Source organism: Branchiostoma lanceolatum, chromosome 17 (assembly GCF_035083965.1).
Source record: "Branchiostoma lanceolatum isolate klBraLanc5 chromosome 17, klBraLanc5.hap2, whole genome shotgun sequence".
Taxonomy (NCBI): domain Eukaryota; kingdom Metazoa; phylum Chordata; class Leptocardii; order Amphioxiformes; family Branchiostomatidae; genus Branchiostoma; species Branchiostoma lanceolatum.
This window is the reverse complement of record NC_089738.1, coordinates 1974719-2000345: the sequence shown is the minus strand read 5'-3', so window position 1 is coordinate 2000345 and position 25627 is coordinate 1974719. Positions and strand designations below refer to the sequence as shown.

The 25627-nt window shown below is 43.5% G+C and overlaps 1 protein-coding gene, 1 long non-coding RNA gene and 1 other non-coding gene across 5 annotated transcripts; 2 read left to right on the top strand and 1 right to left on the bottom strand.

Annotated features, from left to right (window-relative positions):
* The first annotated feature begins 8 nt into the window (after positions 1–8).
* Positions 9–25627, top strand: LOC136422415 (uncharacterized). 3 transcript variants are annotated; one of them, XR_010753618.1, is made up of 11 exons: positions 9–253; positions 643–808; positions 17840–17959; positions 18144–20251; positions 21818–21886; positions 22162–22330; positions 22512–22622; positions 22991–23060; positions 23353–23524; positions 23713–23822; positions 24129–25627. It is a non-coding gene; the product is annotated as an uncharacterized lncRNA (long non-coding RNA). The 3 variants fall into 3 exon arrangements; XR_010753617.1 differs by having other exon boundaries at positions 17840–17965; XR_010753616.1 differs by lacking the exons at positions 9–253; positions 643–808; positions 17840–17959; positions 18144–20251 and adding exons at positions 20633–20703; positions 20980–21148; positions 21335–21457.
* On the top strand, positions 1318–1389 carry Trnad-guc (transfer RNA aspartic acid (anticodon GUC)). Its single transcript has one exon. It is a non-coding gene; the product is annotated as a tRNA-Asp (tRNA).
* On the bottom strand, positions 10689–16489 carry LOC136422414 (uncharacterized). The gene is made up of 3 exons (XM_066410182.1): positions 16131–16489; positions 12446–15460; positions 10689–12191 (listed from the first exon to the last, which is right to left on the bottom strand). Exons 1-3 carry the CDS (start codon positions 16388–16390, stop codon positions 10949–10951), a joined length of 4518 nt encoding a protein of 1505 aa, XP_066266279.1. The 5' UTR covers positions 16391–16489; the 3' UTR covers positions 10689–10948.

Sequence of the window (25627 nt, the reverse complement as noted above, 5' to 3'; positions counted from 1 at the left end):
TTTCACCTGGCCAAGCGGGAGGTTTGGGCGTCACTTCTGCTCAGCTATCTACAAGGGAAGACCTTACGGTTTTTGCCGCCGTTAGCCGACATGTTGGACACCGCAGCGAGCTGTGATTCATCGTCACCGGTTATCAAGCGTCTGACCGCAACGGGAGCTTCGCAGCAAACCCGAAAAGAAGGCTTCCAGGGCCTGTGATCCAAGACGTGACACCGAGGCCATCTTCGAGGACATGCGACGTTTGTACGTAAAGGTAATTTATTCCTTTGTGTAGGCAAGTTACAGACTGTTTTGATTTCTTGAGGATACCTCTTCTCACTCAGGAAGGTACCTCTTCTTCTCCCAGTGTGGATGTGAACAATGCTTTAACGCTAGAGAAGTCTTGTTCGTTTACTTGGTTGTCTGATTGTGAATTGAATGTAACGGTTAGGATTTGAAAATCATGGTCAGCTTATGCATGTCTGATTCTTCCGTCAGTATGCAATGTCGCAGAGAATTATGTCTGGTGATTTAGTCCTTTGTGCTGGCAAGTTTAAATTTACCGACAATTTCAATTTCTGGACCTGAACAATGCTTTAATGCTAGTTAAGTCTTGTTTTTTGGTCAGCTTCTGCATGTCTGTTTCTTCTTCCGATGACGCAGAAATGTCTGTTGGACACCGCAGCGAGCTGTGATTCAGCATCACCGGTTATCAAGCGTCTGACCGCAATGGGAGCTTCGTAGCAAACCCGAAAAGAAGGCTTCCACAGCCTGTGTTCCAGACATCACCGAAACCATCTTCGATGACACGCGGTGTTTGTTCGTAAAGGTTATCTATTCCTTTGCGTTGGCAAGTTACAGACTGTTTTGATTTCTGGATGTGAACAATGCTTTAACCCTAGAGAAGTCTTGTTCGTTTACTTGGTTGTCTGATTGTGAATTGAATGTAACGGTTAGGATTTGAAAATCATGGTCAGCTTATGCATGTCAGCAGCGTAGGGAGACACTAGGGCCCACACCAATCAGAGCCCAGCATGTTGGTGTAGTCATGGGAACGTAATTAGGGGGACCCTAGGGTCTGACCCCCCTAGGGTCATGTACCGTAGGGAAAGGATAGACAAGTAGCTGTAATTAAGTAATTAATTTGATTGGGAAGTAAATAACAATGTAATTAATGGAATTGTCTAGAAGATGTTGTTTGCATAAACATAGTTATTGTTATAAGGAATACATGTCTGGGCAACACCTTTCTCACACAATGTGACGTACATCTTTGCTGTTTGTTGGTTGTGGCAGAGATAAGTACATAGTGTAAAGGAATGTCATTACATTTGTCAATTCGTGTTAGTATAGTGGTGAGTATACCTGCCTGTCACGCGGGAGACCGGGGTTCGATTCCCTGACACGGAGAACAAATGTTTTATTTTTATTTTATTTTATTTCTTCAGTATTTGTCTCTTGTGAGAGGACAGGCAGACAAGTAGCTGTAATGAAGTAATTAGTCTAATGGGGGAAGTAAATAACAACGTGATTAATGGAATGGTCTAGAAGATGTTGTTTGCATAAACATAGCTATTGTTTAAGAAAGACATGTCTGGGCAGATTAGTCTAATGGGGGATGTAAATAACACTGTAATTGATGGAAGTCTCTAGAACATGTTGTTTACATAAACATGGCTATTGTGATGAAGAAGACATGCCCGGGCAAAGCCTAATCTCGCATGCAAAGGTCTATGACGTACAGCCTTCCTGTTGGTTGTCTGAAGCGAGAGTATGATATAAATTGACGGTACGTGCTAGTCTGATATCATTGCACCTATCTGAGAGAGAGAGAGAGCGGAATGTCCCAGACCAGAGACCTTGTGACTGAGCTGATGGTGGGAGAACAAGAGACACCAGCCATGACTGATCCACGGAAAAGCCGTAGGAAGAGGAAACATCAAAACGCCGATGACACCAAACCGAAACATGTACGTGTTGAGACACCGACTAATAGTACATCTGTCGGCTGCAGCAGCGATGACAATGCGTCTACCGAACCGTTTCCGACGACCCTGCAGAACGTGTCGCCTGAGCCGAGCACAGCCAAGGGGCCTACTCTCCTGAACCAGCCCGCGCCGGGTCTGAAGTATCCTGTCATGGGGCAAAACGGTTATTCTTCTACGCCGCCGATCAAGCAAGCAGTCCCCCAAGCACCGTACAAGGCAAAGCCGCAAGAAGTCCGTCTCCCACTTGGTGACGATGTGTTCCTGACTGTAGCTCTGTTCAGGGATAAGCCGCTGGTGTCCGTACGGCAGTTCTACCGACCAGACCCCGCAGACGTCAACAACATGAAGCCTGGTAGGCACGGGTTGTCCATGTCTCCGCAAAACTGGGAAGCGCTGAAGACGCAACCAATGTTGGCAACGCTTCTAGATTGCTTGTATGCTTCAATGCCTATCGACGACACGACGTTTCAGCCAACCACCTTCGACTTGGGAGATCAGCGCTACGTTATGGTCCAAAAGTCAAAATCGGACTGCCTACCCGGCGTGGGCAACCTACCCAGCATCTCCCTGTACCAGATGTACCGACCATACGGATCACCTGCCACAACACCCCCCATGAAGAAGGGGATAGATCTAAGTCTGGGGCAGTGGAACGACCTGGAAGCCAAGATGGAGACTGTCGACAAGATATTGGCAGCAATGGCAGTTGGAAAAATGCCCACCGACAAAGACGTGATTCAGTCGTCTATTGTGTACTGAAAATGAAAATGAATAAAGCTTCCTAGTGGTTTGAACACAGGCAAAGACCGTATACTTTGTTGTTGTTTCATGTATGTAGGTGTGTGTGTGTGTGTGTGTGTGTGTGTGTGTGTGTGTGTGTGCATGGATGATTGTCTTACTAGGACAAGTCTTGACATGATTTGGAATAATTAGTTGTTATATTAATGAGCTATGACGTACAAGTCCTTTGATTGGTTAAGAGTAGTCTGACAAGACAGTACATAAAAGCAGAACACAATCGAGTAACTCACATTGAGAGAGAGGGAGACAGAGAGAGAGGACAAGACGCTCGCTACGACATGGCCTGTGGTGGAGAAATCAACAACAACAGTATGGCAACATCACATCCAGACGCCCTGATCCTTGGCAAAGTGTTCCGAGAGACGTGTGACTATGGATACACCAAGTTATGCCTTCGAATGGTTTCGGATGACTGCTATGGGTGCCAAGTCGACCACCCGTCCCAGACAAACCATCCTTGCCTCTACATGGGTCAAGAAGAAATGAAAAATTACCGTCAACGCAGTCTGGCCTGCATGGATTTCAAGAAAATCTACGAAGATTTCTCTTACTGCATGAAACGTCTACATCTAGAGGCGAGGACGCCAACAGAGGACGCCCTATCCAAGATCTTTCAGCAGTGGTATCAAGAACAGGAGGCAGAAATCACCCGTGATGGCTATCATGAGTCTAAGGCTGACGAAAATCAAGAGGAATCGCAGGCTGCCGACGGAGTCCGCACTCTAGTCAGGGACATAGTCGTTAACATGCTGGAAGACACCCGAGAGACAGCTGTCTGAAGCACGATGTGACAGAAAGAAGCAGAAGTTGAAGTCACCATGCGATACTGATAACCATATTGTTCTGAATAAAACAAATGTGAACAGATTGAAAATTCGTGTGTTCGTCCTTCTTTACAATTATGTGTGTGTGTGTGTGTGTGTATAAAGTAAGAGTATTCCTAGGACTCTTAGACATTTGTTCAAAACAGCGAGTTGAGGTCAGACATGGGTTATCTCGTGTCAAGAAACAGAATGCGGGGTGTAGTGTGTCGTGTACAGTGTGCGTTTGTGTACGTTGTACTGAGGTTGTGTGTTTGGCTGAGCGGGTTTAGATGGTTTTTACAACAGGCAACAAGAAACGATAGAGGACAGTATACAACTCCGTTGACAAGACCGCGACTGTACAGAGCACATCGTATACAAGATCTCCGATATCTATAAAGCAGGGATACCCAGAATCAGTTATCATTTGTTCAAACATTCAAGCTGAGGACGGACATGGGTTGTCGTCCCAATTGTCTTATTTCGGGGAAGAAGTTGCAACGTTTAGCAGGCCGTTTTCAGTGTCTTTGTGCCTGTGCTGGAGGGCGGCTGAGCGTTGTCCTTAACGGGGTAAGATGGCTTCGTCGGCGGGGAAAAAGAAACGAGTCGGGCGGTCGAAACGCACCAACAGCTCCAAGAAACGACACAGAATCCTTCACAGAGTCTACTATAATACTAGACATCCTGCGGGATATGGGGGTGTTGAACGACTGTACCTCGCAGTTGGAAAGAAAAACGGAATAACTAGACAACAGGTCAAGGAATGGTTGCGTTCACAGGACACCTACACCTTACACAAGCCCATAAGGCGTCGATTCAAGAAAAATCGCGTTATTGTAGGAGGGATCGATCACCAATGGCAGGCTGATTTGGCAGATCTACCTGCTATATCAAAGTACAACGACGGCTATCGCTACATTTTAACATGCATCGACGTGTTTTCAAAATATGCATGGGCAGTAGCCATGAAAGACAAGAAAGGAGTTACAATCGTCAAAGCCTTTCAATCAATCTTGGAGGATGGGAGGAAACCGTGGCGGTTACAAACCGATCAGGGAAAGGAATTTCTCAATCGAAACTTCCAAGCCCTTTTGAAAGATGAAGACATCGATTTCTTCACAACTTTCAACGAGGAGACAAAGGCCAGCGTTGTAGAGCGCTTTAACCGCACGCTGAAAACACGAATGTGGAAATATTTTACGGCGGCAAATACCTATCGCTTTACAGACGTTTTGGACGATCTCGTATGGTCATACAACAATTCCTATCACCGTAGCATCAAAATGTCTCCAGTGGAAGTGAACAAAAGCAACCAGCGTCTAGTTTGGCACACACTGTACGGCACGACAGAAACCAAGGAACGGGTGAAGATGAAAAAGAGGCCAGATGCTTTTAAGTTCAAACTTGGAGATCTCGTCCGTATAAGTAAGTCCAAATTAAAAATGGAGAAGGGATACACGCCGAATTGGACGACAGAAATATTTACCATTTCAAGACGAATCGCTCGAGTCCCTCCTGTTTACAGAGTGAAGGATTACCACAATGATGAGCTACAGGGGACGTTTTACGAACAAGAGCTTCAGAAAGTCACAAAGACGGATGATGTCTATTTGGTTGAAGAGATCATCAAGACTCGGAGGCGTGGTGGCAAAACGGAATATTTGGTAAAATGGAAGGGTTACCCAAACACGTTTAACAGCTGGGTGCGAGAGGAGGATGTCTCGTCGGTGTAATATAAAGACGCTGTCACAGAGGCTGCGAGTAGTCCCGCCGTTACAGTCATCATGGTAGCATCGTTTTATGTGACGTTGCCCAGTGATGGATCGATGGATGTATATCCCGAAAACACCATTGCAAATTACAGTGTCAAACTAGCGCAGCATGTCGAATTGAGTGGAGAGTGGGAAGTGGCATTAGTCGAGCTCCAGTACCCGCGTTCGTGGAACAATGTACGGGATGGCGATAACGCGTTATCGTATAACACCGTTGAGGAGGAAGAAGTCTCTCCGGACAAAAACTCCTTCTTAAAGGTACCACCAGGACATTACGACGACATCACAAAACTCATAGAGGCTTTGAATGAATCAGCTTCGGCGCAATATCCGGAATTTGTTAAACAGTTTACAACATTCAGTTACAACAAGACGGACAAACGCGTAACAATAACACTACCTCCAACAGCAGTACCCCCACAGTTCAAACTAGTAGGCAATTTAGCTAGACAACTCGGGTGGAGGGACCCAAAACATGTTGTGGGTAATTGGTGTAAGGCGACTGCTCCACCAGATATCAACTTAGGGTTGCACTCGCTATACATTTACTGCAGCCTCGCTGGGGATCGTTTGGTAGGAGGTGTAAAAGTTCCTCTTTTGCGTATTGTCAAAGTGGAGGGGCATGACGGCGAAGTGGTGGATCATGTCATTCGCACACCTCATTACATGCCACTGGCACGGAAGAGGTTTGAGACGGTTGAGATAGATATAAGGAATGATTTCGGTGAGCCTGTACCATTTGAGCAAGGGCGAGTGATAGCGACACTTCATTTCAGACAGCGGAGAGCGTCATACCTGTCTTGAGTTTACCGCTATGATGAATCAACGTGGCGGTCAGTTACCTGTTTTCCGAGGCACCCAATACGGTTACGGGTTAGGAGGTGTTTTCAAAAGTCTGTTCAAAACGGCACTTCCAATTCTCAAGCGAGGTGGTAAAGCCGTGGGACGACAGGCATTGAAAAGTGGCGTCAACTTTGCACAAGACGTATTGGAAGGACGTACTGTAAAATCAGCAGCCAGGCAGAGAGTGAATGAATTCGGCCACAATCTTGTAACTCCAAAGGGTGGACGTAAGGTCGCCCCCAGAAACACGACGAAAATGAAAAACAAGCGGGGCGTCAATACCAGTCGGACGGCTAACAAAGCGAAGGGAGTCGGCAGACGGCCCATAAATAGCGTGAAGCGCGGAAGAGTTGCCATTCCTAAGAGTCGGAGCACCAAGCGCAGACGTATCTCCAAGGACATATTCGATTGAAGTATTAGCCATGGCTCGTCATCTCCATCCCTTATCTATTGACTGCACCAAATCTGAGCTAGACCTTTTTCAGGTCCCGCCGACTCTTACCACCATCGACGAGGGACGCTGGGTTGAATATCGCCCCGTCGCTAACCTATCTGAATCCAGTCCAGTAGAGTTCGACATCCCCAGCTCTGGAGAAGAATATACAGATCTGAGTCAGACTCAGCTGTACGTGCGAGCCAAAATCGTTAGAGGGAATGGAAACGATTTGGTTGATGGCGCAAAAGTGGGACCGGTCAACTTATGGATGCACTCCCTATTCCAGCAGGTCGACGTCAGCTTAAGTAACAAACTAGTCACACCGTCCACGAATACATACCCCTACAGAGCGATCCTGGAAACGTTGCTTAACTATGGCCGAGAGTCCAAGGAGACTCAGCTCACTTCTGCCCTCTTCTACAAAGACACACCTGGAGCAATGGGTGTGAGCGACCCGAACCCTGAAGCTGCACCTGTCAACACGGGGCTGCAGAAGCGTACACAGTTCACACAGCGCAGTAACGTGGTTGATATGGTTTCGCCCCTACATATTGATATGTTTTTCCAGGACCGGTATCTTATCAACAACGTTGACATGAAAATCAAACTGCAACGCAGCAAAAACCAATTCTGTCTGATGTCTTCAGAAGTGAATCCAAACTACAAGGTGGTGATCATGGAAGCAGCACTCTTTGTCCGGAAAGTGAAACTGAGTTCCTCATACCGCCTGTCCATTGATAACCAACTGGTCAGAGCGTCGGCAAAATACCCCATCCGCCGGGTGGAAGTTAAGGCCATCACTGTTCCAAGAGGACACCTCACCACCAGCACTGACAACGTTTTCTTGGGCCAAATTCCGCGACGCGTGGTGGTAACGTTGGTTGAAAACACTGCCTTCCAAGGTTCATATGCCACCAACCCGTTCAACTTCCATCATTTCAACCTAAACTACATTGGCCTGAACATCGACGGAGAGACAGTTCCGCACAAAGCTTTGACACCTTCATTCGCAGAGGGTGCCTTCGTGAAGTCGTACTACACACTGTTCGGGCCAACAGAGAAACTGGGCCGTGACACCGGAAACCACATCAGCCGGGAGGACTTTGACAAAGGCTATGCCTTCTATGGCTATGATTTGACACCCGATCTCTGTACTTCAGGGCAGGGACACTTCAATGTCGTAAAACACGGGAATGTCCGTCTGGAGTTACACTTTGCAGAAGCCCTGGAGAACACTGTGGTCGTTCTGGTTTGGGCCGAGTTCGAAAACCTGATCGAAATAAACAATCACAGGAACGTACAGTTTGACTACACCAACTGATGAACACGATACAGATTGATGATATCCTGAGGACAGACCCCGTTACTACATTATACACTAGAGGAGTTTTTGCTGTGAACGAAATACCGGCACAAGTGCGAAGTTTTCCAGCAGCCTATGTCGTGAACACGGACCCCAGCGATCAACCGGGAGAACATTGGGTTGCAATATATTTTGATGTAAACGGGCGCGGTGAATTCTATGATTCGTACGGACAGAATCCCGAGTTATATGCCGATCGCATAGAGACATTTCTAAACAACTGTAGTACTCAATCATGGCTATACAACTCGCGTCAAATACAAGGACCGTATTCCACAACGTGTGGACAACACTGTTTGTTTTACTTATTACATAGGTGTCGGAATGTTTCGATGGCGACAATAGTAAATATGTTTAGTGATGAGTATGAGGCAAATGACCTCCTGGTGGTGGATTATATCGAACGCAATTTTAATGTAAACACGTCTTTGGTAGATGTTAGGCACATAGTTAATCAGGTGGCCAGAAGTCTAGGTTTGATATAGAATGGGTTCTTAAGAATAAACGTTGTTGAAAAAGTAAAGTGACTGTTTCTTTTTTTTTTTTCATGTGACTATCTTTTCTCATTACCACACAATTATCAGACACACACACACACACACACACACACACACACAGGCAAACATATAACTAACACTGAATAAGAATCATCAGACACTCGTACATCTTTTTTACACCACATAGTCTGTGTCCAAATCACAGACAACTTTATTGAATTCATTTCCACGAACTTTCCACGAATGTCTTTCTACGTTTCTTGACTCCACTGGCAGGGTTTTTCCCAGCCTTCCTCTTTCCGTCCTGAAGGCTTCGAACGACCCTGTTGGGGACATATGAAGAAACTTGTTCCTCGTCATCGCTTAGTATGGGTTGACCTTTGGACAGCTGTTCCTTATGTCGTTGTATGATCTGAAGTCGTTTAGGATGTCTTATACTGTTTTCTGGGGCATTAATGCGTGCCAAACCCCTTGAAAACATTTTCCATCCAGCTGGGTTAAAACCTCGCCTCTGATGTAGGGAATCACGTATAAGATCCGCTACATTAGAGGAAGGGATACGTTCTCCGTCGTACACAAGTTCCCCCTTATCGTTCCATCTCATGATGTCTCCGCCTCGATTCCTGATTACACTAAGCATTTGTCTAGCACGTGATTTCATGTTCTTTGGAAAAGACTCCACAATACTTTCTTCAGACATGGTCGACTCAGCTGTAGCCCCTGCATCTGTTGTGTCACTTGTGTCACCAGCCGCTATGGCGACGGGTGTGGCGGTGGTTGTGTTAGCTGTAGAGGGTGGTACGACTTGTACAGTAACGGGTTCGGCTTTCCTTTTGTCGCGATACGTTAGGTACCTTTGGAGAAGTTGTTGATACAGCGTAGCCTTTTCGTCATCAGGTATAGCCCGGTCCATGATTTCTTTCATTTCGGAATCTATTGTCACCGCAGATTGTACCAAAGGTGAAATCTGTTCCTCCTGTTTGGCTTGAATAGTGGACAAGACTTCCTGAGGAACCAACACCATCTTTTTTGCATGTTCCATTTTTCTCTCACTTCTTCCCTCCAAATAAAGAAGACAGTGCTGATATGATTGGTGATAAGAGCAGAGACAGAAACCCGCCTGTCTGTGAGAGAGTCTTTCGCTTCTGGAATAAGGGAACTTTCCTGTCCACCAGTTGTCGCAGTTTTCTCTTGTGTCGTGTTAAAGACTTCTTTTGTGCAGGTGTGACGTTGATATTACCCGACAAAACGTTTTGAGCACAGTCACAGAGACAACGGATCAGATCTGTTGATGAGGCAGATAGGATGGCTTTGCGTAATTTTGGACTGGCCTTGTTTAGCACCTTGAGAGAGTCCAGGTGACGATGCACTCGCTTCGTCATGTCGAACGCTAATGAAGATTTCACATGTCAACGTCTGCTTTTATAGCTTTTTCACGTACGCGTAGGGGCGACGTGTAAACATGTTTGATCGCACTCTCAATGATTCTGGTGTTTCAGGGTGTAGATCTAAGAATAGATGTCCGTAACTTTCGTTTGTCACTGCATCGTCATAACTTTCCTGTAGAAACTTAGCGTTACCAGGATACATCTGCCGTGCTAGGTTTGCAATTGTTCCGCGATCACGAGGAGACTTAAAGAGTACCAAGTAAGTTGCATTTAGGGTTAGCGTTCTCATACCGGGGTGATATAAGTTCTGGGCAAGGAAAATTACGGATAACCCACGGTGTCTGCTAGCTCTTGTAAATAGTTTGGCTACCTTCTGACCTGTGTCTTTTGAACTCGTACCCTCCCACATTAAGTCGTCCAAAACTAAAACATTTTGACTGTTGGGTTTAACTAGATTGTCCCAGGTACGAGGTATACCTTCAATGAATTGTATTCTATCCCCTAATTTACTGGTCAAATCACGATGAAGATTGTGCTGATATTCTGCGTAACACCATATGATGTTGTCAAACTGTTTTGGATTTATCCAATCATCATCACTCGTCAATAGTTTCTGGGTAAACGTTGTTTTTCCACACCCCGCCGGGCCTGCTATTATCATCCTCAGAGGGTGGCGTAGTCTTATATCCATGGTTGGCCTCAAATGATGGACTAAGTTAGTTTAACCTTCTTTTATACTGTGCTCACGACCCTTTCGTTTCCAGTCATCTGATATCACACACTCACACCAATCACACATTCATGATGCCAGACCATACTTACGTCTCGCCACCATCACAGTTTATTCGTTCAATCAATAGTGTTGTGTAACAATCAACTACCATCCCAGTGGTATTTACAGTATGTTTACATGATCGTCTTTCAATACACTTTAAACAATTACAAATCACAATAGCATTGTCACAACGGCATTGTATACTATACAAACGTATCTTACATATATACAGACATATGACCAAAGCACAGTTGTTTACAGGAGGAAAAACCTACATTCTCTCAGACTTTATTCTCTCTCTCTCTAGTAGCCATAGGGAAGTGTGGTGAAGTTATCTTGAATAACGCGTTTATTGTACACCAATCTATATCTTTTCACCTCCCTTTTGTTTACAACTTTCTTTGCTTTCTTGTCCCTCGATATCTTGCGCTCCGTTACAATATCGATGTTTTCAGGGCCGACCCCCATGATCATATCTTTCATTACATCAAAATTGATTAACTGCTGATTCTGATAATTCAGGCTGAACCCTCTGACCTTACACACGGAACTACCATCAGCACAAAGGTAGCTATAGTTCTTAGGCCCTCCAGAACAGTACTGTACAATGTAACCCCCGTTGTCTGCTACCTCATTGGTAAATTCACCGAGATAGTCTCCCAGCTCCAGGTTGTTCTTACCATTACAGCGGTATATGATACTATCGGTATCGAAGTACAAAACAGCTTCTCCCAACCTGTTTAACGAGTCGTACAGTTTGAGGCGGGCATGGGCCGTGGTGAAGGCGGCAATGTAAACATTTGTGTTAGCAGACTCTGGAATGAAATCCTTCTGATAGGCATAATGTACCTCCACTATCTCATCATTTACAATATGTAACGACTTAATGTCAGTAGTCTTCGACCCTACGAGCTCGTACAGTCTAGCTGGTGATGTGACATACTCTGTTTTAGGGAAGTTGTTTCTCTGGCCAAACTTGCCCCAAAAGGAGTTCAGACAGAGTTTGGACAAGGTTCGCATACCTGGGTTCTTCTTGATGTTATCTCTGTCTAACCTGATACCTTCCTTTTCCTCATACTTTCGTAAATATTCATTCTCTTTCGCTTCCCTCTCTTCTGGAGGGCCACTGGTAACCCATTCGGGCCACCCACTGCTTTCCTGTTTTAGCTTTAAAAAAGTATCGATGTATTCCGTGAATAACGTGTTTGTCTTCTTTGGAAAGTGATGGACTTCGTATATTTCAACTACCTTGTATCCCATTTCAACAGCTTTGTTTAACTCTGTAGTTACCCATGTCCCGACGAGGGATCGTTCCTCGTCGGTATGGTTACATTTCTTTTGCTCATTTAACGAACACGTGTGACATAGTGGAAACATTAACTTGTCTCCTACCCTGTAAGGCAACACTGGGTGGAATAGACCTCGTGGTGGTAGAACCTTGCACTTTGCCATGCCGTAGTAGTCACTGATGTCTGCAAAGTTGTCCACGTGTACTTCCGGGTGGCCCAGGGGGTATTCGCAGTACTTGTTTGTCCATGGATACAAACTGTTGATAAAAATTAATAAAAAATTATCATAAAAAAAAATTATCATAAAAAAAATTATTAAAAATTATTAAAAATTATTAAAAATTATTAAAAAATAAAAAATAAAAAAAAATATTTAAAAATATTTAAAAAATTTAAAAAAAATTATTTAAAAATTATAAAAAAAAAGAAAATATCTAAAAAAGAAAAGAAAAAATCTCACACATAACATTTACAATTCTGAATTCATATGTAACAAGGAAAAGATATTCACCTTGTAAAGTCCACATATTGAATCGTCTCTCCGGCCTCCAGGTCTGCCTTTGCATAAAAGGAAATCGCGTTCGTTCTTCCTCCGAAGAAACCGTCACGCGGGTTTAGAAAATCAATTCCCGCCCTCTCGCTTGCTGTGATGGTCGACTGGCCGCTGGGTAGTTGTTGTAGATATGTGCAGTACTCGTCGGTCGTCTTCACTTTGACGAAGTCATGCTCCCACATCTCCACATAGTTGAAGTTTTGTTTTAGAATATCTGCCTTACGGTTTGTCTTGGCATACAATTCCCACATTTTTGTCTCATTGACAGGATTGACATCATCTGGATTGAAACATTTAGGACAACCATGCCAGAAGCACCCGTGGTACTCGTAAACGGTTCCAGGGGCCCCCTTCTCAAACCCATCTACCTTAAAACCACACACTACAACTTCCCTTGGACTGTTCTTTGCATGATGAATGGTCTTAACCTCACGGTATGAGACGTAGTTTAACCATTCTACAGCATCGCGACTTTGTTTTTCTCTGAAGCGATAGCCATGGATGGGGACGATGCCAATCATATTATCCTTTAAGAATAGATCTCTGTACACATAATTACAAGCAGAAGCAATTGTTATACACTTCTCAATAGGATTGATCCCATTGCTCACTTGTTCAAATGTTTTCTGGAACGTGGTGAACCCCTGTTCCAAAATACGAACATCGATGACACAATAGTCGATCAGATCCTTTTCGAAGTTGAACACATACCCCTCCTGCTTTTTGGTGGTCACCCACGAAACACAGTTCTCTCTGTTTTCCGGACTCATGGTGTCCACGGCATAGAATTTGATGTCAGGCAAGGGTCCTTCATATGACATGTTTTCCAAAGATGAAAAATAGTGAGGGAACCAACCCTTTGTCAGGTCTTCAAAACCAAAAGTTTTGGGGAATTTAGCCAACGGCATTGGCAAGAAGTTGAAACTGTCGACAAATTTGATTTTCAAACGAGTGATCTCCATAGACATAAGCTTTCCACCACAGTAGATAACGCGTGGCGTGATGGCATTATCTATCAAATATTTCAAAATGAAGTGAGCATCATATCCCTTTAGATTATGGGCACAGAAAACTGAATGTTTCATTTCTTTTCTCAGCACCCATCTGCAAAAGGCTTTTGTCGTGTCTGCTCCTTTGAAATATATGGCAGAATTTGTGTTAGCTCTTTGAACAACACAAAGTATCGGTACATGCTCACCGGATACCTGCGTACATTCAAAGTCAAAGAAATACAGTGAAGACGGTGGTCTGTCTTCGGAATCTTCTAAGTCTTCTTCTTCTTCTTCGTCTGTCTCATCCTTACTTGACCGATTAGCAGATTGTTGTTGTTTCGCAGAACCATCTATATCATCTAAAGTGAGTTCAGTCACTGCAAAGTCAGCTTCATTTTCTTCAACCACAGTAGACCCTATGCTACACTCAGTCTCACATTCTGACGAATCACTGCTGTCATCTGTTATTTTGTGAGACTGCTTTCTGTTCTGGCCTTTCTTTTTCTTTCCCTTCTTTTTCTTTCGTAGTGGCTGAATAAAACAAAGATGATCCATGTCTACATCTTTAAAGCAGAATCTGCACTCCCGTGCCCAACATTTGTGATCTTCAAACCTGTAGTGTAATTTATTACACGTTTCACATTTCAACCTTTGACCGCACACGCTCACGCCATTCTTGTTAGGGATTTTGTGATTTTGAAAACACTGATCCGACTGGAAATATCGATTACAGTCTTCACAGTACACCCATTTATCACCAAAGGCTCGATTACAATTCTTCTTTTCACAAATTTTACACATGTTTTCACATTTGTGTGCATTCCTTCTATTGTATCCTTTGTGACATTTAGGACAATAGTAAGCTGTCCCTAGAAATGCTTTCATGCTTGTGATCACATCGTAATGAGCTTGAGGTTTGTCAGATTCTTTGATATGATATAGTATCAATTTCTTGTTTTCATCTTCCACGGCTGGTCCCTGAAAGATTATCTGATTTAGCTGGTTACGCGAAACAACAACAATTTGGTAACCGGTCAGGTAATCCTGAAACATCTGAATTTCGTCCAATGCACAAGGACCCAGAGGAACCCCTGCATTATTATACAGTGAGCGAGCGAGAGTTTCTTGAATTTTCCTACCCTGTCTGATATTTTTCCAGTCATGGTGTTTGTCTACCTTGGCTTTAGCCACAACTAAAGCGCGCCCACAACACAAATCGTCATCGTTTTGAATGGATACGACAGAATGCTTCTTTTTGCTGAATTCAGTTGCCGAATTGAAAAAGGGGTTTCTTCCAGATCCTGGCACTGGTAAGTTAACAGACACAATTTGGACGAGGAATGTTTCATCGATGACGAAAGTCTCATGACTTTGGAGAATCCGCTCAATGTGAGACAATATGAGTTCAGCTGTTAACTCATCTCTTAGAACAAATTTTGTTGAAATACATCTGTCAAGATGACCGGAATGGATAATCATTCTCATAATGCCGTTGACATTCATTCCTTCTCTGGCCCGAGATATCATGGCCTCGAAAACACCATGAAGAGCATCAATCATATTCTCTCTGCTACTGATTTTTTCATGTTTAAGAGAGGCTTTCATTGTTCTTTCATATACTTGATACTTGTTATTAAATTCTTCTTTCACAGATTCAACAACAAACAAATCTTCTTCTTCTTCTGGGCGCTGATGATTATTTTCATCTATGTCCTGATTAGCGGCTTCATCATCGGAACGGAAGTTTTCATCATCAAAATCAATTCCATCCAACAGTGCCAAATATTCATCCAAACTTTCGATACCATTTTCAAAATCATGATCATCAAAATCTACCCCTTCCAACAACGAAGCCAATTGACTAGCGGTTATATATTCATTATCTGAACTATGATCCAGATTTTCAGAGTCAATCCCATTCAACGAGACAAAATGTGTGTTTTCATTAGTATTTGGATCATGTTGGGAGTCATGACGGATCCTAAAACACACAAATATAACACAAATAAGTAAACCATACCCAAAACAGACAGCTTTCATTAGTTTGCATGGAAAACCTCGTGCAAAAGCAACAACTCTTTTACAGTTTTACGTCACAGATAACGCATGTTTTGTCAAAAGCTTTTATGGCAAAATAAAATTGTCTAAACAACAAATGACGCGCAAAAATGGCAATCTACTACTTTTTGTACTGAAAATCTCTGGTAAAACATTTGTTTGTAATTAACGTCACAGACAACTCATTTTGGCAAAAGAAAACATCTGAACACAGTAAAATTTTGCACGGAAATCGAAATCTTGTTTTCAGTTCACGGAACAGACAACTTCAAAGCATTTTGAACGTTTTAAACGGAAAATGTCATGGAAAAAATGTTTACGGAAGACCTTTACTTGTAATTAACGTCAAAGACAACTCATTTTGGCAAAAGAAACATCTGAACACAGTAAAATTTTGCACGGAAATCGAAATCTTGTTTTTAGTTCACGGAACAGACAACTTCAAAGCATTTTGGACGTTTTAAACGGAAAAAAGGTCATGGAAAAAATGTTTACGGAAGTTGTTCAGTTAACGGAACGAGTTTCTGATTCGTTTAAAATGCATTTTTTTTTTTCGCGCAATATTACTACAATAGAAATAAAGTTCTACTCACTTTTTGTTGGAAGACTGTTGTGCATTTTCTTCAGTTGGTCTCTTTCTACCCGCTTTCAGCAAAGCCCAATATTTTTTAGATAAAGGGGTGTACTGACGCCCAGATTGCGGATCTGTTAACTGCCGGGGTATTCGCGTAGTTGGTGCCGTTGGCGTAGCGCCTGAGCTAGGGTGATCCGTAGACCGTGGTCCCGGTGCAGCTCCTGTAGACGCAGGTGATCGAGGTTGCTCATCAGACTCCCGCTCTTCCGGCGAACTCATCTTGCAAGCTTGATGGTCAGTGTCGCGGACGGTGTCTCATGTTGTGGTCGGTCGGTCAGTCGGTCGTCTCTCTCTCTCTCTCTCACAGCAGATGTATAGGACCACTGGTGTCTTCAGGGTGCATTTATATAAAACATAGCCTACAGACAACTCATGTCAGGCCACGCCTCTCAACAACAGTCCCGCCTAGCAACCAGACAACTTCCACCAGATAAGCCACACATCCCCCCATCGACACACCCATCGGATGTACAAACAAAGTATGTCAATTACAGTCAGTTGTCTGATACATTCATCAATTGGTAACGCCCAAATTCTCCGACAACTACAATTTTGGATCGGAAGAAATCCTTTCAGAATAAACACAGCTAATTTCGTAATTAATGTTACGATTTCCGGTAAGAAGGTTGGGTTGTAGATAAGACAAGTGTTTTGTAAATGACTTCCCGACATAAATCTACAGTCAATTACATTTCCAGACAAACCCATTAACGATGTATTTCCGTTATGCATTACACACACACACGCACATACAATACACAAAGTGTACAGAGTGATATAGTTCTTTTAATCCACACATCAGATCGCTGAATTGTACACAGATCAGACGAATCCATTTTTTACTTCTTTTTATTAACTTGTTTTCGAGACTTGCTTACGTGAGGCCTGGGGGGTACGTGAGGCGTTTTACTAGTTTTAGACTAATTGTCTACAAGATGACCTCTGACACTGACCACAAAGTTGCAAAACCGGTTTTTCTCGAGCACTTGTCCACTATTGATAGCCTGTTCATTACTTTGGTTGTCGACGTGCAAACACGACAAACTTCTCTGACATCCATCTCGCCTGCCAGCTGACGTGACGACAACTTGCTGAAAACAACGGACGACTTTCGGAAGTATTCACGTATGTCTTTCAGAGCATTATCGTGTAAACAGTATTAAATATACTATTGATTGGTAAAGAAATTTCTTTGCTGTGTGGTAGTTCTTTCTTTACGTGCAAAGACCCTAGCCAAACCACAGAGTTGTCTAACCCTCTCTCACATGACCTTCTGGGTGGCCACGATTGTCTGTTCCTGCCATGCTTGCTGCCATGACAACCAAAATGCTACTACTTGTCTGTTCCCCATGACATTTGACCTCATAACCCAAGACCTGGTACGGGTCGTTTAACCGGTTCACCCCTAATTACGTTCCCATGACTACACCAAAATGCTGGGCTCTGATTGGTGTGGGCCCTAGTGTCTCCCTACGCTGCTCATGTCTGATTCTTCCGTCAGTATGCAATGTCGCAGAGAATCATGTCTGGTGATTTAGTCCTTTGTGCTGGCAAGTTTAACGTTTACCGACAGTCTCAATTTCTGGATATGAACAATGCTTTAATGCTAGTAAATTCTTGTTTTTTGTCAGCTTATGATGTCTGCTTCTTCTTCCGCCAATGTCTCAGACATGTCTAGACGGACTACTCCGGGGCGCTACCATCACTGACGGTGCCATGTGACAACATCCAGTACATCACGAAGCCAAGGATGTGTCAAGCGAATCTACCGGCTTATCCACGAGAACCGTAACGGTTGTGTTCTTTTGTTAAAGTTGAGACGGACAGCAAGGTCGAGAATTGAACTTGCTACCTTCAGGATATTCAATTTGTCTTGTTTCGCAGCGCAAAAAGATGTAACTCAGCTTGCTTGCTTGCTTATTTGCTTACGTTACAATGCCTCATCCTAATTGATTATTTCACTTTCTTGCAGTTACAAAAAAACGGAAGCTGACATCTCTCAGCAGCTTCCAGGACCGCATTGATGCCATCAAGCCCGGATCAGCTACACCGATGTTCATGGTGGGACTTATTCTGGGTGAGAGGCTGTCCGACGAGTGCGCCATCTCTACGGTGACGTCCAGGAAGACCGGTGCTCGTGTGTACGGCCCTGCAAGAGGACATGGCATAGTTAAGTATTACATGTTTTCATAGAATTTGGCTGGGACTGACTAATGTCATTGGCGTGGTAGGACGTTACAGATTTGTGATGTCCCATTTATAGCTTTAACTGAACGTACGGTTTCCTTTGTGTACCAGAGACATTGTCGGCAGGGATGATCACAATCTCTTGGTTGATGGTAGGGTGCTTGACGTGTGTTTTGTTGACATCCTGAGTGATATTGCTGGAAGGGGTCGGGCATTTTGTGAGTGGTGGCTGCTTTTACATGCAGGGCTTCAGCCCGTTTCTGTGGTGTATAGGCTCGAGGTGTGGCTCTTTTGGTTTCTGTGACTGGGTCGGTGGCTGAGATTATACTCGGGGTGGCTGTGAAGTTCACTGTTTCAGGGACCGGGGACTTTCCTGGTTCTGTTGGCTTATGCCTGCTTGGGTTCTTCTACCATCTGTTGTCCTTTCTGTTTATGTCGTGGTCGGTGGTTTCGGGGACCTAGACCACGACATAATTTGCCTTGTGTCATATCTTGGTGTCCCGGCCTAAGACAATGACACAGGGCCAGAACGGAAGGCAGGTGGTTGGAGAGCCTGGGTAGTTATGAGCCAACAGAACCAGGGAAATCCCTGATCTCGGGAGCATTGAACTTTGCGGTTTCTTCGAATGTAATCCCGGCCATCGGCATAGCCACAGAGATCGAATTAGTCATATATTCGGGTCTGTGCACCGCAGAAACAGGCTAGAGCGCTGTGTGCAGAAGTAGTCGTTGCTCTCGAGATGTCTCGACCCCTCACCAGCAACAAAACTCAGGGTGTCATCAAAATGGACTCAACACCTTGCCATCCGTCAAGAGATCATGATTCTCTCTGCTGATAATGCTTCAGGTAGACAGAGGGGATGGTACATTTCTAGGCTGAACCTAGAACCGAAATGACAATCACAAATCAAGTTAACTTCCTGTAATGCCCCCAGTAGTCTGTAGATGAAATTCTTGTTAAGTGATCTTTTATTTTTGTCTCATCTATTTGCATTTTTTATATTCAGTAGATGTTGATATTGCCCATTTATGGTATGGAGGGTTGAGCTTTTGTAGCCTCCTATAAAGTCCTATTGAAATTTACTACTTACATTAAGGCTTAGGCTGATGTTGGAACGCACACATACACACAAACTAATGCACACACACACACACACACACACACACACACACACACACACACACACACACACACACACACACACACACACACACACATGTGGCGTCGCGGTGGCACAGTAGCAGGGTGTTTGGCCCCAGAACCCAAAGGTACTGAGTTCGAATCCGGGGTTCCCTGATCTGTCCCTTTGACGTTGTGTCCTTAGGAAAGGTACTTAACACGACTTTCTTCACTTCGCTCAGGTGTAAATGAGTACCTAGCTTCGGTTAGGGACGTCCCTCGGATAGGACGTTAAATGGAGGTCCCGTGTTTGAGGAGAGCCACACCTCGAGCACGTTAAAGAACCCACCACACTTATCGGTGTGCGTGGTTCAAAACCTACAGTCCTATGGCGCACAATAACACACAACACAAACACACTAACATATTAACAACTATCTGACAGATGACTTAGCCTTAAGCTGCAAAATAACTTTCTTAAAGACTTCATTAGTCCAAAAAGGTTTCAAGCAACTACCGCTCTACCATGTGCTGACAATATCAACATCTATTACATACATTTTAGCATAGTAAGCATTTTCTGCTTAGTTAGGATTAGTTATTGGGTCCCAAACTGGCACTAAATGGATGTTCCCTCTCCCCACATCACCAGTTATCAAGTGTCACGACAACCGGGGCTTCGCGACGAACCTGAAGAAGACAACTCCCGGAGCAGTACCAAGACGTCACCGAGACCATCTTTGAAGACATGTGATGCAGTGTTTGTTCTGAAGGTGAGACCGGCCGCTTACGAGTAGTCAGGGGCAATTTTTTATTAGTGTTCGGTTAGGTAGGAGTTATTCTGTAGTTTAATTCTTTAAATTGCAAATGGAGCCTCCTTATCCAACTTTTTTCAGCTGTCATTGTGTTGCCCTTTGGTAGTACTTGACTGGATGATCTTCCATACACTTGAAATATCAAAGATATCTAAGCTAGGACTAGAACCCAACTAGTGTTTCCTCTAGTACTTTCAAGCATCTTTGATTTGGCAGCGTCTTACGTTTCAATCTTGATGTGCACCATGGAAAACTAGGTGAACGAACAAAGTTCTCACAAACGTCCTGACATTCGGATCAAATGTCCTAATGCCTTTTACCCTCTTCTCTTTACAACATAGGACTGGAACAGACACGTGAATAATGAGCTGAGGGACAAATGCTGCTTGAAATCACAGACATATGACAAGGTATTGTACTGTAAAGTGTAAAAGCAGACTCAGGTTCAGTAATTGCCAACACAACCCAGATTTTAATCAAAGGACAAGTCTTTGTCAATGAACGATTTATTCCTTTGTGTTGGCAAGTTTAAGTTAACCAGACTATTAATTTCTGAAACTGAACAATGCTTATGGGGAAATCTTTGTTTTTTATACTTGCTTGTCTGATTGAGAATTGAATGGCAGGATGTGAATATCCTTTATTTCTGTCAGCTGATGCATGTCTTTTTTCTCCTGATATCGCAGAAATGTCTGGATAGACGTGTGTTACTCCGATCCGGACCTGGGTAAGGGAGGTGCCAAGCACCACCATCACTGAAGGTGCTATGTGACAACATCCAGTACATCACAAAGCCAAGGAGCTGTCAAGCGAATCTACCAGCTTATCTACAAGAGCAGTCGTTCTTTTCTTAAGGTGAGACGTACAGTAAGGTCAACAATAAAACACGCTTGTAACCTTCAGGATATTTAATTGTCTTTGGTTTCGCAGCGCATTACTCTCTACTTATGGACATCTCCCGGTAAACGAAATGTTTGCTTGAAAACGTCCTGACTTATAATCAAATGTCTTAATACATTGTTTTTTTCTTTTCCAACTTAGGACTGGAGGAACAGTTTGGGTGTGAGGCAGCTGATACGTACGTGCATATACCCTGGCCCTGCTGCAGAATTCCAAACTGAAGGGATTGGAGGAATAAATAAGGAGACTGCGGGATCAGCATCTGTGAGTAGATCCCGTACAACTTACTCCGACCTGAACCAGCTATTTTTGAGAAGTTCAGGCCATTGTCACTGACGTTAACTGTCAGTGTTTGTGGGGGTAATCCAATGCCCTTCGGTTGTACTTGATTGGATGATCTTCCATACACTTATAACATCAAAGATATCCTAGTAAAAGCTAAGGACTAGAAGCTAACTGGCGTTTCCTCGAGTACGTTCAAGTGTCTTTGATTTCGCAGCGTTTTACGTTTTAATTTTAATGTGTTTCATGGGAAATAAGGTGAACAAACACAGTTCTCACAAACATCCTGACATTCGGATCAAATGTCCTAATGGCTTTTACCTTTTTCTCTTTACAACATAGGACTGGAACGGACCCGTGAATACTGAGCTGAGGGACAAATGCTGCTTGAAATCACAGACATATGACAAGGTATTGTACCCTATAGTCTGAAAGCAGACTCAGGTTCAGTAATATTTCCATCACAACCAAGATTTTGATTAAAGGACAAGTCTTTTTCAATGAGTGATTTTTTCCTTTGTGTTGTTGGCAAGTTTAAGTTTACCGGACTGTTTTAATTTCTGAACCTGAACAATGCTTTAGGGGAAATCTTTGTCTCTTATACTTGATTGTAAATTGAATGGAGGATGTAAATATTATGTTTTTTCTGTCAGCTGATGCATGTCTTTTTTCTGCTGATATCGCAGAAATGTCTGGATGGACGTGTGCTACTCCGATCCGGGGCTGAGTAAGGAAAGTGCCAAGCACCACCATCACTGAAGATGCTATGTGACAACATCCAGTACATCACAAAGCCAAGGAGCTGTCAAGCGAATCTACCGGCTTATTTACAAGAGCTGCTGGTCTTTTCTTAAGGTGAGACGGACAGCAAGGTCATGAATTGAACATCCTTGTAACCTTCAGGATATTCAATTGGCTTTGGTTTCGCAGCTCATTACTCTCTACTTATGAACTCTACTTCGTTTCCCGGTTAACGAAATGTTTGCTTGAAAACGTCCTGACTTATAATCAAATGTATTTTTCTTTTCCAACTTAGGACTGGATGAACAGTTCAGGTGTGAAGCAATGCACGTGCCCTGGCCCTGCTGCAGAATTCCGAACTGAAGGGATTGGAGGAATAAATAAGGAGACTGCTGGATTAGCACCTGTGAGTAGATCCTGTACAACTTACTCCAACCTGAACCAGCTATTTTTGACAAGTTCAGGCCATTGTCACTGACGTTAACTGTCATTGTGTTTGTGGGGGATATCCAATTCCCTTCGGTTCTACTTGACTGGATGATCTTCCATACCGGCTTATAACATCAAAGATATCCTAGTAAAAGCTAAGTACTAGAACCTAACTGGCGTTTCCTCGAGTACGTTCAAGTGTCTTTGATTTCGCAGCGTTTTACGTTTTCATTTTAATGTGTTTCTCATGGGAAATTAGGTGAACGAACACAAAGTACTCACAAACTTCCGGACATTCTGATCAAAGGTCCTAATGCATTCTATCTTTTTCTCTTTACAACTTAGGACTAGAAGAGAAACGTGAATAGAATGAGCTGATGTGATGGACATATGCAGCTTCCGCAGATATGACAAGGTATTGTACTGTATTGATCTGTATTGTGTGAAAGCAGACTCGGGGTTGGTACTTGTCATCACAATCCAGATTTTAATTAAATGACAAGTCTTTAATTTGTCAATGAATGATTTAAATCCTTTGTGTTGGCAAGTTTACCAGACTATTCTAATTTCTGAACCTGAACAATGCTTTAGGGGAACATCTTTGTCTCTTTTGCTTGCTTGTCTGATTGTGAATTAAATGCAGGATGTGAATATCATGGTTGGACTTTGTCAGCTGATACATGTCTTTTTTTCTGCTGATATCGCAGAAATGTCTGGATGGACGTGTGCTACTCCGATCCGGGGCTGGGTAAGGGAGGTGCTAATTACCACCATCACTGAAGATGTTATGTGACAACATCCAGTACATCACAAAGCCAGCAAGGAGGTGTCAAGCGAATCTACCGGCTTATCTACAAGAGCTGCTGTCTTTTTCTTAAGGTGAGACTGACAGCAAGGTTGAGAATTGAACACGCTTGTAACCTTCAGGATATTCAATTGTCTTTGGTTTCGCAGCGCAGTACTCTCTACTTATGAACTCTACTTATGAACCACTGACCCGGTTAACGAAATGTTTGCTTGAAAACGTCCTGACTTGTAATCAAATGAATTTCTCTTTTCCAACTTAGGACTGGATGAACGGTTAAGGTATGAAGCAGTGCACGTGCCCTGGCCCTGCTGCAGAATTCCAAACTGAAGGGACTGGAGGAACAAACAAGGAGACTCTGGATTAGCACCTGTGAGTAGATCCTGTACAACTTACCCCAACCTTACCAGACTACCAAGTTCAGGCCATGGTCACTGCTGTTAAACAGTTCAACTTTGCTACAGTATCATCACCTTTGATCACTTAAGAACAGTTTGACCAATTTTAGGTGACATATTTGTGTCACAGGCATTTAAACTTCTTCTGCATGACTTCTGTCACCTTTTCCAATTTCTGGCAGACAATAAGGCAACCTTCTGCCTTTTTCAAAATATTGCAAGCAAAAAAAAAACATTAGTCTCCCTCATCTTAATTCATTGTAATTTCCCTTTCTTGCAGTTACTTGCAGCTGACATCTCTCAGCAGAGTCCAGGATCTTATTGATGCCATCAAACCCAGATCAACTTCATCGTACGCCATCTCCACGGTGACATCCAGAACGACCGGTGCTCGTGTGTACGCCCTGCCTGAGGACCTGAAATTGTTAAGTGTTTACATCATTGCAGAGTTGGGCTGGGACTGACATGTCTTGGGGTGATAGGAAGTTACTTATTTTGCGATGTTGCATTTATAGCTTTAACTGAACGTACGGTTCCCTTTGTGTACCTGAGGCGTTGTCGGCAGGGATGATCACAATCTCTTGGTTGATGGTAGGGTGCTTGACGTGTGTTTTGTTGACATCCTGAGTGATATTGCTGGAAGGGGTTGGGGCATTTTGTGAGTGGTGGCTACTTTTTCACACAGGGCTTCAGCCCGTTTCTGTGGTGTATAGGCTCGGTGTGTGGCTCTTTTGGTTTCTGTGACTGGGTCGGTGGCTGAGATTATACTCGGGGTGGCTGTGAAGTTCATTGTTTCAGAGAACGGGGACTTTCCTGGTTCTGTTAGTTTATGACTGCTTGGGTTTTTCTACTATCTGTTGTCCTTTCTGTTTATGTAGTGGTCGGTGGTTTCGGGGACCTAGACCATTACATAATTCGCCTTGTGTCGTATCTTGGAGTCCCGAACTAAGACAACGGCACAGGGCCAGAAAAGAAGGCAGGTGGTTGGAGATCCTAAGTAGTTATGAGCTAACAGAACCAGGGAAATCCCTGATCTCGGGAGCATTGAACTTTGCGGTTTCTTCGAATGTAATCCCGGCCATCGGCATAGCCACAGAGATTGAATTAGTCATATATTCGGGTCTGTTTACCACAGAAACAGGCTGAAGCGCTGTGTGCAGAAGTAGTCGTTGCTCTCGAGATGTCTCGACCCCTCACCAGCAACAAAACTCAGGGTGTCATCAAAATGGACTCAACACCTTGTCATCCATCAAGAGATCATGATTCTCTCGGCTGATAATGCTTCAGGTAGACAGAGGGGATGGTACATTTCTAGGCTGAACCTAGAACCGAAATGACAATCACAAATCAAGTTAACTTCCTGTCATGCCCCCAGCAATCTGTAGATGAAGTTCTCGTTAATGACAGTTTTGGTCTATGCGGCGTACTGTATTAAAGCACCCGTAGTCAAATGATGTACTGTACTGCAATGGCATCTAGAATTAGATCTAAAACCTTTAAACATAAGATGTTACACATCGATTTGCTTGTTACATTCTTTACAAAAAGGTCTTTTGTTCTCAATTGGCCTTTATAATGCGTGTATTTTGTGTGGCTTTTCTAGTATAAGACTGGCCACCTCAATTGTACTTGAAAGCAAAATACATTAGCTTTGAGATCAAACGTTTTCTTCCTCAGTTGTTTCAGTTGTAGTGCAATTTGTGCCTTTTTCTAACACATTGTACACTTTGCATTCCTCTGTTGTCAACAATTGCAATCAAATAAACAGTTTAAAACCAG

Bases quoted from the DNA above. Each gene is read 5' to 3' on its own strand.
- LOC136422414 (XM_066410182.1), bottom strand. From the start codon at position 16,390: ATGAGTTCGCCGGAAGAGCGGGAGTCTGATGAGCAACCTCGATCACCT. The intron at 15,461-16,130 runs GTGAGTAGAACT...TGTGTGTTTTAG, and splicing joins CAACAGTCTTCCAACAAAAA to GATCCGTCATGACTCCCAAC. The intron at 12,192-12,445 runs GTGAATATCTTT...TTTTATCAACAG, and splicing joins CAATATGTGGACTTTACAAG to TTTGTATCCATGGACAAACA.